The 13,139-nt window shown below is 47.1% G+C and overlaps 1 protein-coding gene across 2 annotated transcripts in view; it reads right to left on the bottom strand.

The window, feature by feature from the left end:
• The window catches only part of ATL3 (atlastin GTPase 3), a 44,734-nt gene extending 31,799 nt beyond the window's left edge, over nucleotides 1-12,935 (bottom strand). Inside the window, exon 1 of one of the 2 annotated variants that reach the window (XM_033206768.1) lies at nucleotides 12,339-12,935. Coding sequence is in view for 1 of the 2 variants with exons in the window: in XM_033206767.1 (XP_033062658.1) it covers nucleotides 11,991-12,036 (46 nt within the window). In the remaining variant the exon portion in view is untranslated. Of the gene's footprint in view, nucleotides 1-11,990 lie in introns of both variants that reach the window. The other variant, XM_033206767.1, reaches the window with a different exon arrangement.
• Between the last annotated feature and the right edge of the window lie 204 nt (nucleotides 12,936-13,139).

Genomic DNA, 13,139 nt, shown 5'->3' with positions numbered 1-13,139 from the left:
ACCTGTAGTCCTAGCTATTCAGAGGCTGAGGCAGGAAGACTGCTTGAGCCCAGGGGTTTGAGGTTGCAATGAGCTATGATCACACCACTGTACTCCAACCTGGGTGACAAAACGAAAAGAAATAAAAAACAGACACAAAAGTACTAACCATAAAAGGGCAGGGCACGGTGGTTCGCCCCTGTAATCTCAGCACTTTGGGAAGTCGAGGTGGGTGGATCACTTGAGGTCAGGAGTTCAAGATCAGCCTGGCCAACATGACGAAACCCCCATCTCTACCAACAAATACAAAAATCACCCAGGTGTGGTGGCACACACCTGTAAGTCCTAGCTACTCGGGAGGCAGAGGCATGAAAATAACTTGAACCTGGGACGCAGAGGTTGCAGTGAGCTGAGATCATACCAATGCACTCAACAGATAACACCCTGTCTCAAAGAAAAAAAGTACTAGCCATAAAAGAAAATGACAACACAGACTTCATTAAAATTAAAAATTGTGTTCATTTAAAGACTTCAATAAGTAAAAATGCAAGTCACAGGCTAGGGAAGAATATTCATAATATCTATTTCCAAAGGACCCACATCCAGCATCAACATAGCAATCCATAAGAAAAAATAACAGGCACTTTGCAAGGAAAAGATATACAAATCCTATTAAAAGGTACTTCCATATCATAACTTAACAGGGAAATGTAAATTAAAACCACAATAAGATACCACTACCTGCCCATCAGAATGGCTAAAATTTAAAAGACTGACAATATCAACTGTGGGACAGGGTATGAAGCAACTGGAATTCTCACACATTCTGATAGGAGCACAAAATACTAAGGCCACTTCAAAAAACTGTTTGGCAGTATCCACAAAAATTAAATGTATCTGTGATCCAGCAATTCTACTCCAAGGAATACACCAAGTTATACACCTAAGAGAAATGAATGCCTACGTCCACCAAAAAACACATATACAAGAATGTTGAGCTGGGCGTGGTGGATCGCATGTGTAATCCCAGCTACTTGGAGAGCTGAGGCAGGAGGATTACTTGGGCCCAGGAGTTCAAGACCAACCTGGACAATATTGCAAGACTCTATCTCAAAAACAGAAAGTTCCTATCAGGTTTACTCAAAACAGTCCAAAAGTGGAAATAAAACAATGTCTATCAATAATAGTGTGTTTACCACTGCTAAGCTTTCTATATATTTAATCCTCAGAACAACTCTGATGTAAATAATATTGCTCCATTTTAAAAAGAAGGAAATGGCCAGGCTCAGTGGCTCACACTTACAATCCCAGCACTTTGGGAGGCCAAGGCAGGCTGATCACTTGAGGTCTGGAGTTCAAAACCAGCCTGGCCAACATCGTAAAGCCCTGTCTCTACTAAAAATACAAAAAAAATTAAAAAATAAAAATTAGCCAGGCATGGTGACACACGTCTGTGGTCCCAGCTACTCAAGAGGCTGAGGGAGGAGAATTGCTTGAACTGGGAGGCAGAAGCTGCAGTGAGCCGTGATCGCGCCACTGCACTCCAGCCTAGGTGACAGAGAGGTCTCAAAAACAAAAAAAAAAAGAAGGAAATGAAGGCTTATGAAGGTTCAGCATATTGCCCAACAGTTCCTAGAAATAAGCTCAAAAAGATCTTTAGGTGGTTGTGTTTTGCATATCACTAGTAATAACTCAAAAAGTTTTAGAAGTAATTAATTCTGTAGTTCAAAAATAAGCACTAACTAGTATTATACTTTCCTTACCAGAGTTTCCCTACGAAAGCACAAAGATAATTAATTTGAAATTCAGGTCAGCCACAGCGTCCACGCCTGTAATCCTAGCACTTAGAGAACCTGAGATGGGAGGACTGCTTGAGGCCAGAAGTTCAAGACCAACTTGGCCAATATAGCGAGAGACTGTCTTGAGAAGGGAAGAGCGAAGGGAAGAGGAGAGGACAGGGAAGGGAAGGGAAAGGAAGGCAAGGGGCCAGACGTGGTGGCTCACCTGTGCAATCCCAGCACTTTGGGAGGCTGAGGCGGGCAGATCACCTGAGGTCGTGAGTTCCAGACCAGCCTGACCAACATGGAGAAACCTCGTCTCTACTAAAAATACAAAATTAGCCAGGCGTGGTGGTGCACGCTTGTAATCCCAGCTACTTAGGAGGCTGAGGCAGGAGAATCCTTTGAACCCAGGAGGTGGAGGTTGTGGTGAGCCGAGATTGCACCACTGCACTCCAGCCTGGGAGAGTGAGACTCCGTCTCAAAAAAAAAAAAGAAAAGAAAAGAAAAGAAAAGAAAGCAAAAAAGAAATTCATTCAGGCCATGCGTGGTGGCTCACGCCTGTAATCCCAGCACTTTGGGGGCCAAGGCGGGTAGGTCACCTGAGGTCAAGAATTCAAGACCAATCTGGTCCAACAATGGTGAAACTCTGTCTCTACTAAAAATTAGCCAGGCGTGGTGGTGGGTGCCTGTAATCCCAGCTACTCCAGAGGCTGAAGCAGGAGAACTGCCTGAACCTGCATGCTGGAGGTTGCAGTGAGCCAAGATCATGCCACTGCACTCCAGCCTAGATTTCAGAGCGAGACTCCATTTCAAAAAAAAAAAAAAAAGAAAGAAAGAAAGAAATTCAGAGCCACTTAGTAGCTGTAGACTTACAGGAAGTTTACAAAAAACTACCAGTGGGGCTTAAGGAATGAATAAAGAACTATTTCCCTAAGTGTGAGTATGTGTCACTGGTATTAAAGATGTTTTTAGGTAGTTAAAAGGACATAGTAATTTTAATAATTATGCATTTTAATGTATACTTTAAAACAACAAATCTGTATTTTAATAAATTATTCTTTAGAAGGATGCTAAATTTAACAAGTCTGTTTATTTATTTAAGACAAGGTCTGGCTCTATCACCCAGGATGGAGCGCAGTGGCATGATCTCGGCTCATTGCACCCTCCGCGTCTCCGGTTCAAGTCATCCTCCCACCTCAGCCTCCCAAGTAGCTGGGACTACAGGCAATCATCACCATACCCAGCTAATTTTTGTTATTTTTGGAGAGATGGGGTTTCACCATGTTGCCCAGGACCATCTTGAACTTCTGAGCTCAAATGATCCACCTGTCTCAACCTCCCAAAGTGCTGGGATTACAGCTACACCATACTCAGTCAAAAAGCCAATCTAAAGTAGATTTGAGGAGACATATTAAGTAAAGCTTAGTACTGACAGGCAGACATGGCCAAAATCACAGTGACACCTTACCCAGCCAAGAAGTGAATTTAAAGTAGACCTAAGGAGACATATTAAGTAAAGCTTAGTACTGACAGGCAGACATGGCCAAAATCACAAAGATGGTTCCAAAATGACTTTGTCTAACCAGCACTGAGGGCTACATGATCATGGCAGGCAAAGAAGACAAAACAGTTTGACTGCAAGACTCTCTCCCCTTTAAGCCACTGGAATTGCTGCTCACTTTTTACATTTATAGTATCAGATAGCAACAAAAGGGTTCTTCGCACTTTTTTTTTTTTTTTTGAGACAATATCTTGCTCCGGCACCCAGGCTGGAATGCAGTGGTACAATCCTGCCCTACTGCAGTCTCAAACTCCTGGGTTCAAGCGATTCTCCCACCTCAGCCACCAAAGTAGCTGGGACTATAGGTGTATGCCACCATCACTGGCTAATTTTTTAAATTTTTTTGTAGAGACGGGGGTCTCATGTGGCCCACATTAGTCTCAAACTCCTGGGCACTAGTGATCCTCTCACCTCAGCCTCCCAGAATGCTGGGATGATAGGCCACCGTGGATGTCAATGATAGCCACTGTGCCTGGCTTCTTCCTCCTTTTTAAGTTTTTGCAGACTATTAGGAAACAAGTTATAAATATAGGTTAAATGTCATGCTATCATTGTAATCAATGTATACTAATACTTTTCTATCCTGTTATTGCCTGGATTACAAAGGAAACATTTCTGGGAATAATCTCTTGGGGTTATTGTCCCAGCAGCAGGTAAATCCAAGATCCAAAGACCTTCAGTCTTTCATACAAAAGAACTAATGAGAAGAATTTACTCAGACTTCAGGGATAAAGCCACAGTGTTAAGTACTGTGTAGCACTCAAAGAAAGACAAAACAAAGTCTCAATTGTGACAGAGATGTCTGGTTGTTCCCCCAATATTAATTTCTCCCTCCTGCTATATAATAGATTTTTAGCTGGGCATACAACTACCCAGAAGAAAGATATTTCCAACCCAAATTTATAGCTAGGATATGACCAGGTGACTAAATTCTGACCAATGGGAAGTGATTGGAAATGACAGACGCACACAACTTCCAGATCAGGCGTTTTCCCCGCTTGCTGGCTGGATGTAAAAGTGGGAGTGAATCACCTTGCGCCAGGCATACGAGGGCAACACCCTAGGAATGCTGGAGAAACAAGAGAGGTCAGATTTCAAGTAGCAGAACTGCCATACTGGTTCACTTCTATGTGAAAGAAAAATAAATGCCTACCTTGCTTAAATCACTTATTTGGAGGCTCTGCCAAATACAGCCAAGCCTAGTAGCCGACACAACAGTCTTCTAGGACTTTACAATTAAGTTCATCATACCAGTTTTGCTTTATCTATGTCACTACTAAAAGTTTACTGAGCAAGGCCAGCCACGGTGGCTCACACCTGTAATCCCAGCACTTTGGGAGGCCGAGGCAGGCGGGTCACTTGAGGTCAGGAGTTCAAGACCACCCTGGACAACACGGTGAAACCCTGTCTCTACCAAAAATATAAAAAATTAGCTGGGCGTGGTGGTAGGCACCTGTAATCCCAGCTACTCGGGAGGCTGAGGCAGGAGAATAGCTTGAACCCAGGAGGCAGAGGTTGCTGTGAGCCAAGATTGTGCCACTGCACTCCAGCCTGGGCGACAGAGCGAAACTGTCTCAAAAAAAAAAAAAAAAAGTGTACTGAGCAATGTGAATGTAATGACACACAGCACATACAATAAACTATTGTATTTTTTTTTTTTTTGAAACGGAGTCTCGCTGTTGCCCAGGCCGGAGTGCAGTGGTGCAATCTCAGGTTACCACAACCTCCGCCTCCCGGGTTCAAGCGACTCCTCTGCCTCAGCCTCCTGAGCAGCTAGGACCACAGGCATGCGCCTCCACGCTCGGCTAATTTTTGTATTTTTAGTAGAGACAGGGTTTCGCCATATTGGCCAGGCTGGTCTAAAACTCCTGACCTTGCGATCCGCCTGCCTCAGCCTCCCACAAGTGCTGGGATTACAGGCGTGAGCCACTGCTCCCGGCCAACAAACTACTGTAAAATGAATGAATGACATGTACCATGATGCAGTTGAAGGTTACAACCCAAAGTATGCAAGTGGCATTGGTAGAGCAGTAGACACGGAAGGTAAAAATTATGTGGTTACAAGATGGGATAATCCAATGATAAGAATGTATACAGTTGAGGCCGGGCACGGTGGCTCACGCCTGTAAATCCCAACACTGGAAGGCTGAGGCGGGCAGATCACCTGAGGTCAGGAGCTCGAGACCACCCTGACCAACATGGAGAAACCCCGTCTCTACTAAAAATACAAAATTAGCTGGGTGTGGTGGCACATGCCTGTAATCCCAGCTACTCAGAAGGCTGAGGCAAGAAAATCGCTTGAACCCCAGGAGGCGGAGGTTGCGGTGAGCCGAGATTATACCATTGTACTCCAGTCTGGGTGAAAGACTGAGACTCCATCTCAAAAAAAAAAAAAAGAAGAATGTATACAGTTGTGTACGGTGAACTGCACTTCAAGAGAAGCTGAAGACTACTGAGGACAGCTGGTGGGGGAAAAGCCCTCACTCATCTCTTCCTCTCCCTGTAGTACAGTACCCAAGAATAAAGGAAGGGAACCAGGCTCTGTTCAGTTGGAAACGCTGGGGTGATTCTGCATTTCTCTTCAAACCAGTAATAAAAGCATGATTATCAACATCCACCAGATTAAAAAGATCTTGTTGGCCAGGCATGGGAAGTCCCGCCTATAATCCTAGCACTTTTGGGAGGCCAAGACAGGCGGATCACCTGAGAACAGGAGTTCGAGGCCAGCCTGGGCAACAGGGAGAAACTCCATCTCTACTAAAAATACAAAAAATAACCAGGCATGGGGTAAAGCGCCTGTAATCCCAGCTACTTGGTATCACTTGAATCTGGGAGGCAGAGGTTGCAGTGAGTCAACCACTGCACTCCAATCAGGGGAACAGAGCAAGACCCTGTCTCAAAAAAAAAAAAAAAAAAAAAGATGTTGTTCACTGACAGTGCTCCTTGGATTTGGGCCTATATAAGGAAGAATCGCCGGGCGCGGTGGCTCAAGCCTGTAATCCCAGCACTTTGGGAGGCCGAGATGGGCAGATCACGAGGTCAGGAGATCGAGCCCATCCTGGCTAACATGGTGAAACCCCGTCTCTACTAAAAAATACAAAAAAACTAGCCGGGCGAGGTGGCGGACACCTGTAGTCCCAGCTACTCCGGAGGCTGAGGCAGGAGAATAGCGTGAACCCGGGAGGCGGAGCTTGCAGTGAGCTGAGATCCGGCCACTGCACTCCAGCCTGGGCAACAGAGTAAGACTCCGTCTCAAAAAAAAAAAAAAAGGAAGAATTATTTTGAGCTGTACACACCACCAATAATGCAAGTTAAACGGAACTGCTTATATATTACACCTTTTTTAAGGCTGGGTCTCACTCTGTTGCACAGGCTAAAGGAGTAGTGGTGCAATCATGGTTCACTGCAGCCTGGTCCTACGGGGCTCAGGCAATCCTCCCACCTCAGCCTCCCAATATCATCTCACTGCAACCTCTGCCTCCTGGGTTCAAGCGATTCTCCTGCCTCAGCCTCCTGAGTAGCTGGGATTACAGGCACCCGCCACCATACCTGATTTATTTTTAGTAGAGGTGGCGTTTCACCACCTTGGCCAGGCTGGCCTCGAACTCCTGACCTCAGGTGATCCACCCGCCTCAGCCTCCCAAAGTGCTGGATTACAGGCGTGAGCCACTGTGCCCGGCCTACCCTTTATTTGGATGATACAACTTCACAGATCTCTAACCTGCATTTAGTCTAAATGTACAACTGCCTAAGGGATAGATTCACCTGCTTACTCTCAGAATTAACCTGTGGAAATAAATGAATTTAGGACTCAAAACAAAAGTTCCTGTTCTAGCTCTACCACTAACAACCTGTGTGATCCTGGACATGTCTAGTTTTCAGTTTCATCAGTAAAATGAGTCAAGTGCTAGCCGGGTGCGGTGGCTCATGCCTGTAATCCCAGCACTTTGGGAGGCTGAAGGGGATGGATCATGCACTGTGGGATCAGGTAATCTGCCCACCTCAGACTCTCAAAGTGCTGGGATTATAGATGTGAGCCACCGTGCCCAGTCCACTTGTCAGAAATCTTAAACTCTGGAGATCTAGTCTGCCGGGAGGGTACTAAAAATAGCTGTAAGTGGCAACCTTACATGCCTTGTCCCTTTAGAAAAGCAATTATTTTCCAAGGTCTAATTCTGCACACTGCAACAACAGTTAATGCTATATTACATTGCATGAATATGGATAACATGCGGTATTTTTGCACAGACACAAAGCTGCAGCTGGATCAGAGTCACATCTGTCATTCATATGTATTTATGTGACTTTACAACCTATGTTTAAAATTCCAGAAATAAACAATTTATAAGTCTTAAGATTGCAATGCAGTTCTAAGTACCATGATGAAATCTTGTGCTATCCTGCCTGGGACATGAATCATTCCTTTTTCCAAAATGTCCACACTTTATACACTACCATGCCCATTAGTTACTTAGTAGCCTTCTCATCCATCAACATAGTATATACAGGGCTCAGTGCCATCAGCAGTTTCAGGCATCCACTGGGGGCCTTACAATGTATTCCCCTCAGATAATGGGCACTACTCCATTGCTGTAAATAGTTCATGATAATATTCTATCAGTCATCAATTCAAGTATGTAGAAAATGTTGAAAATCTTTGTATAATAATTAGAAAGTTTTTTGTTTTTTTTTTTTTTTTTTGGAGACAGATTCTTGCTCTGTTGCCCAGGCTGGTGAGCAGTGGCATCATCCCTGCTCACTGCAACCTCCATCTCCCAGGTTCAAGTGATTCTCCCACCTCAGCCTCCCAAGAGTTTAGGATTCCTGAGAAGTGGGCTGGGTGCAGTGTCTCACGCCTGTAAACCCACCACTTTGGAGGCCAAGGCAGATGGATCATTTGCGGCCAGGAGTTTGAGACCAGCCTGACCAATATGGTGGACCCTGTCTCTACTAAAAATACAAAAAAATTGGCCAGGAGTGGTGGTGCATGACTGTAGTCCCAGCTACTCGGGAGGTTGAAACAGGAGAATCGCTTGAACTTGGGAGACGGAGGTTGCAGTGAGCCGAGATCGTACCATTGCACTCCAGCCTGAGTGACAGAGCGAGACTCTGTCTCAAAAAAAAAAAACAAACAAACAAAAAACTGACAGTGTAGACTAGGGTTTCTCAACCTCGGCACTACCGACATATTGACTCCGGGGCTGCACAACTGTTGTGGGGGGCTATCCTACGCACTACAGGCTATTGAGCAGCATACCTTGACTCTACCTACTAGATATCAGTAACATTCCCCACAACAGGTTCTAACACCCAAAAAATGTCTCCAGCCATTGCCAAATGCTCCAGGGGCAGGAAGAGGCAATATTACCGTAGGTTAAGAACCACTGAGTAGAGCCAGTCTTGGCACTCATCCTTACCATTCAAAGAGTTCTGAAAACAAAGTAACCAGTCACAGAAACACTTTGCTGAATAGATTCATGTATGACTCAGGGTAAAGTTATGATCTGATTTTTCTAGTCTCCTTATAAAATATCATATTCTCTAAAGGGCAAAAGCAACACACCCAAAACAGAGGCATACCATTTTCATGCCTTGTTCTTGCTGCCAGTCTTTAAGGTTTCTAACCAACAGACAAAGCCAGAGAAAACATCATCACAGGCAAGATAAGTATACTAACACCTTAGCCAACTCCAGAACTGCTGGGTGTGGCTCCTTCTGGGTGGTGGAGGGGTGGGAGCTTCTACACACCGTTTTGTCTTAAGGCAGTGATTGCACCAGTAGATACACTGCAATATGCTTAAGGCTGTTTCGGTGAAAGTACTATTTAAATCCAATTAACCAGAATACTGGGCAAATTTTATATTTGTCTGTTGTAGAAAATCTTTTCGCCTTAGCACCGAAGGCTGAACAAAACCATATTTTTTTTTGTTGACTAAGGATTGTGTAATGCTTCATACATTTACAAAAATTATCTATAACTAAACGGTACTGAAGATTCAGAAAATCCAAGGAGAGGGCTGAATCTGAAAATGATGCCAGGCTATACAACAAGTGGAGGAAAAACAATCTTTCTAATAGAATGAGCTCAACAACGATTTTGTATCTCTTTCCTAAGCATAAGAATGCCACCAAAGGTTTTAATTAGCTGTGTTCCTTTTTTTTTTTTTTTTGAGACAAGGTCTCAGTCTGTTGCCTAGGCTGGAGAGCAGTGGCAAGAACAAGGCTCACCGCAAAAAAAACAAAACAAAAAACAAAAAAGAAAGCTCACTGCAGCCAACTTCCTAGGCTCACTCCATCCTCTCACCTCAGCCTCCTGAGTAGCCAGAACTACAGGCCTGCAACACCACCTTGGCTAACTCTTTTTCAACTTTTTCGCTGGGGGGAGGGGGGAGGAGGGCCGGTCTCATCATGTTGGCCAGGCTGGTCTTGAACTCCTGACCTCAGGTTATTCACCTGCCTCAGCTCCCAAAATGCTGGGATTACAGGAGTAAGCCACAGCTCCCGCCCAAGTAAGGATTTCCTAATTAGCACCTACTATACCAGGAAAGCCTATCTTCTAATCTGTTAACATAATTCAACTGTGAAATATATCTAACGTGTTCTAACAGTCGAAATACCACGCAACTGGGCCAGGCGCGGTGGCTCATACCTGCAATCCCAGCACTTTGGGAGGCCGAGCTGGACGGATCACCTGAGGTCAGGAGTTCAAGACCAGCCTGGCCAACATGGTGAAACCCCCCCCCACCCCACTAAAAATACAAAAATTACCCGGGCACGATGGTGGGCGCCTGTAATCCCAGCTACCTGGGAGGCTGAGGCAGGAGAATCGCTTGAACCTGGGAGGCGGAGGTTACAGTGGGCAGAGATCGCGCCATTGCACTCCAGCCTAGGCAAAAGAGCAAAACTCCGTCTAACCAAAAAAAAGAAAAAGAAAAAGAAAATTAAGCTAGTACACATCACCACATCTATCCTCTTTCATGAATTCTACTACAATGAGGTAGTAAACTGTAGCTAACGAAATAATGGGCTGGGCACAGTGGCTCACGCCTGTAATCCCAGCACTTTGGGAGGCCGAGGCGGGTGGATCACCTGAGGTCAGGAGTTCAAGACCAGCCTGGCCAACATGGTGAAACCCCGTCTCTATTAAAAATACAAAAAATTAGCCGGGCCTGGTGCCGGATGTCTATAATCCCACTACTGCGGAGGCTGACGCAGGAGAATCGCTTGAACCCAGGAGGCGAAGGGTGCAGTGAGCCAAGACTGTGCCACTGCACTCTAGCCTAGGTAGCAAAAACGAAACTCCGTCTCAAAAAAAAAAAAAAAAACATAGCCGAGCACGGTGGAGGACGCCTGTAATCCCAGCTACTCAGGAGGCTGAGGCAGGAGAATTGCTTGAACCCAGGAAGTAGAGGCTGCAGTCGGCCGAGATCGCGCCATTGCACTCCAGCCTGGGTGACAAGAGCGAAACTCTGTCTCAAAAAACAATAATAAAATAAAATAATGTGCTGGACTACTGCAATACTGAGATCCTTCTCAACAAATTGTTCCCAGGTGTTAAAGTGGCAACAGGAATTTCTGGAGTACAAGCTAATCTCTGTGGGAACCGGGAAAAAAAAAAGCACTAATTTGAATTTCAGTACCTATGTTGCAATGCTAAATTCTTTACAGGGATTAGTACTCCGTAGGTTATGCTTCTTAAATCTCCAAAAGTAAGCCAACATGTGAAATCGTACATTTTTGGTCCGTAATTCTAAGACTTTCACAAAACGTTGCATTGCCTCGTATTTGAATTTGAGAACTGAGACTTATTTAAAAATTCTTCACTGTTCTTTTCCTTTTTGCCCTTCGATTTCGCAAGTGAAACGGTCATTTCAACAGCACACACATTACACTAGAATAAAGCCAAGTAAAATGACAGACTAAATCAGATCCATGAATACACGGTGACTCCTTATTTGGTTTTTACTTAATACTTTCACTACATTTCATGTATTCAGGAAAGAAAAAGAACAACGTACCGTGCCAAATGCACTAACTTACTAAAAACCAATTTAGGCCAATTCTTTACAGCGTTAAGTGTGGGTTGAAAACCAACTTTCCTAATACTTGTGGTGAGTGCCTCAAGCTCGTTAGGCTAAACATAAAGCTTCCAAGACACTTCGCAGCCTTCCTGCACTTCCAGAAAGGCCAAATAAACCAGCATCCACCTTCCTGCTCCATCCGGGCCCCGACTTCCCGACCCGAGAGGGCGCTGAGTGCCCAGGCACGGAGGGGCAGCGCCCCGGGGCGCCCAGCTCTGCCCAGGGCGGGGCTCTGCGGAGCCGAAAGCTCCGGACACCGCCCACGGGGACCACCGGCCCTCGGGCCGCCCAGGGGCAGCTGCAGCCCAGAGGAGCTGGAAAAGCCTCAGGAGGCGCCCCGGCCCGAGCCCTGACGGCGGCCGCCCCCAGCCGAAAGCTAAGGAAGGCGCCGCCCTCGCTTGACCAGCCGGGCCCGAAGAGGAGCCCCCGGCAACAAATTGGGAAGCCAAGGGACCCCGGCGAGGGACGCGCGGTCCGAGCCCCGGGACGAGGAAGGGCGGCGGCGCGGGCGGGGGTTCTTCTCAGAGCTACAGCTGGGAGGGCGGAGGGGGTGACCGCCGGGCGATCCGGGGAAAATCGGCGCCTCACCTGCTCCTCTCGAGGCAGCTGCTGCCACTCGCTGAGGGGACAACATGGAGCCTCCGCCTTCAAAGCAGAAGCAGTAGGGGTGCAGAGGAGAAAGACCGGTGGGGGCGGGAAAGAACCGGGCCCTGGAAGCGGGAAACGGGCGGAGCCTGTGCTCTAGAAAAAACTAGCGAGAAGGTGGGGCGCGCGGAGCCGCGACGGAGCGAGCGTAGGGCGGTCGGCGTGGCCCAACGGACAGCCAGAGGCGTGACGAACGCAGGACGAGGCTAGGCGAGCCGGGGCGGGAAAGCGCACGCGGCAGAATCCCGCCACCGCCCGCCGCGTGTGTGCGCGAAGCGAGCCGCCGGCTACCTTTTGGCGGGGCGTCGGCTGCTACGCTCCTTTGGGAATCGTAGTCCGGCGCTCACTGGGTCCTGGCCGGCGGTCCCCATACTGCGCACTCATCTGGGGCGGGACTTGGCGCGGTTCTCCGACGACTGAACTACAACTCCCAGCAGGCCATGCGAGAAGGGGCGGGCTGGCTCGACTCCTCCGGCGAGCCGCAGCCCGCGCCTAGCGTGCAGACCAGGCCCCAGGCCGAGGCTTTTTCCTGGAACCCCCAGTGTGGGTGACGGCTTCGGTGTTTAACTAGGCCCGTGACCACAGATGGGCAGAATAGAGGTCTCAATCCTGGATGGCATGAACGTCACTGGGTCTTTAATGATTTTGACTTCATAAGAGCAGGTGGCCGTGACTTCATTACCACCTTTATTGTCATCTCCCTATGTTCCTCTCCCTGGCCATGGCAGATGCGCACCATCACCGCTCTGATAGTTAATGTGAGAAGTCCGGTCGGGCGCGGTGCCTCACGCCTGTAATCCCCGCACTTTGGGAGGTCGAGGTGGGAGGATTGCTTGGGCTCTGGAGTTCGAGACCAACCTGGGCTAGTTCGTGGTGAAACCTCGTCTCTACAAAGTATACAAAAATCAGCTAGGCTTGGTGGTGCAAGCTTGTAATCCCGGCTACTAAGGCTAAGGCACGAGGATCAAGAACCACTTGAACCCAGGAGGCGGAGGTTGCTGTGCGCCGAGATCGCGCCACTGCACTCCAACCTGGGTGACAGAACGAGACTGTCTTAAAAAAATAAAGTCTGGTGAGACCTCTTCTACTGGC

Source organism: Trachypithecus francoisi, unplaced genomic scaffold (assembly GCF_009764315.1).
Source record: "Trachypithecus francoisi isolate TF-2019V2 unplaced genomic scaffold, Tfra_2.0 Lachesis_group8, whole genome shotgun sequence".
Classification (NCBI taxonomy): domain Eukaryota; kingdom Metazoa; phylum Chordata; class Mammalia; order Primates; family Cercopithecidae; genus Trachypithecus; species Trachypithecus francoisi.
Note: the sequence above shows the minus strand (reverse complement) of the source record. Positions and strands in the feature narration are given on the sequence as shown.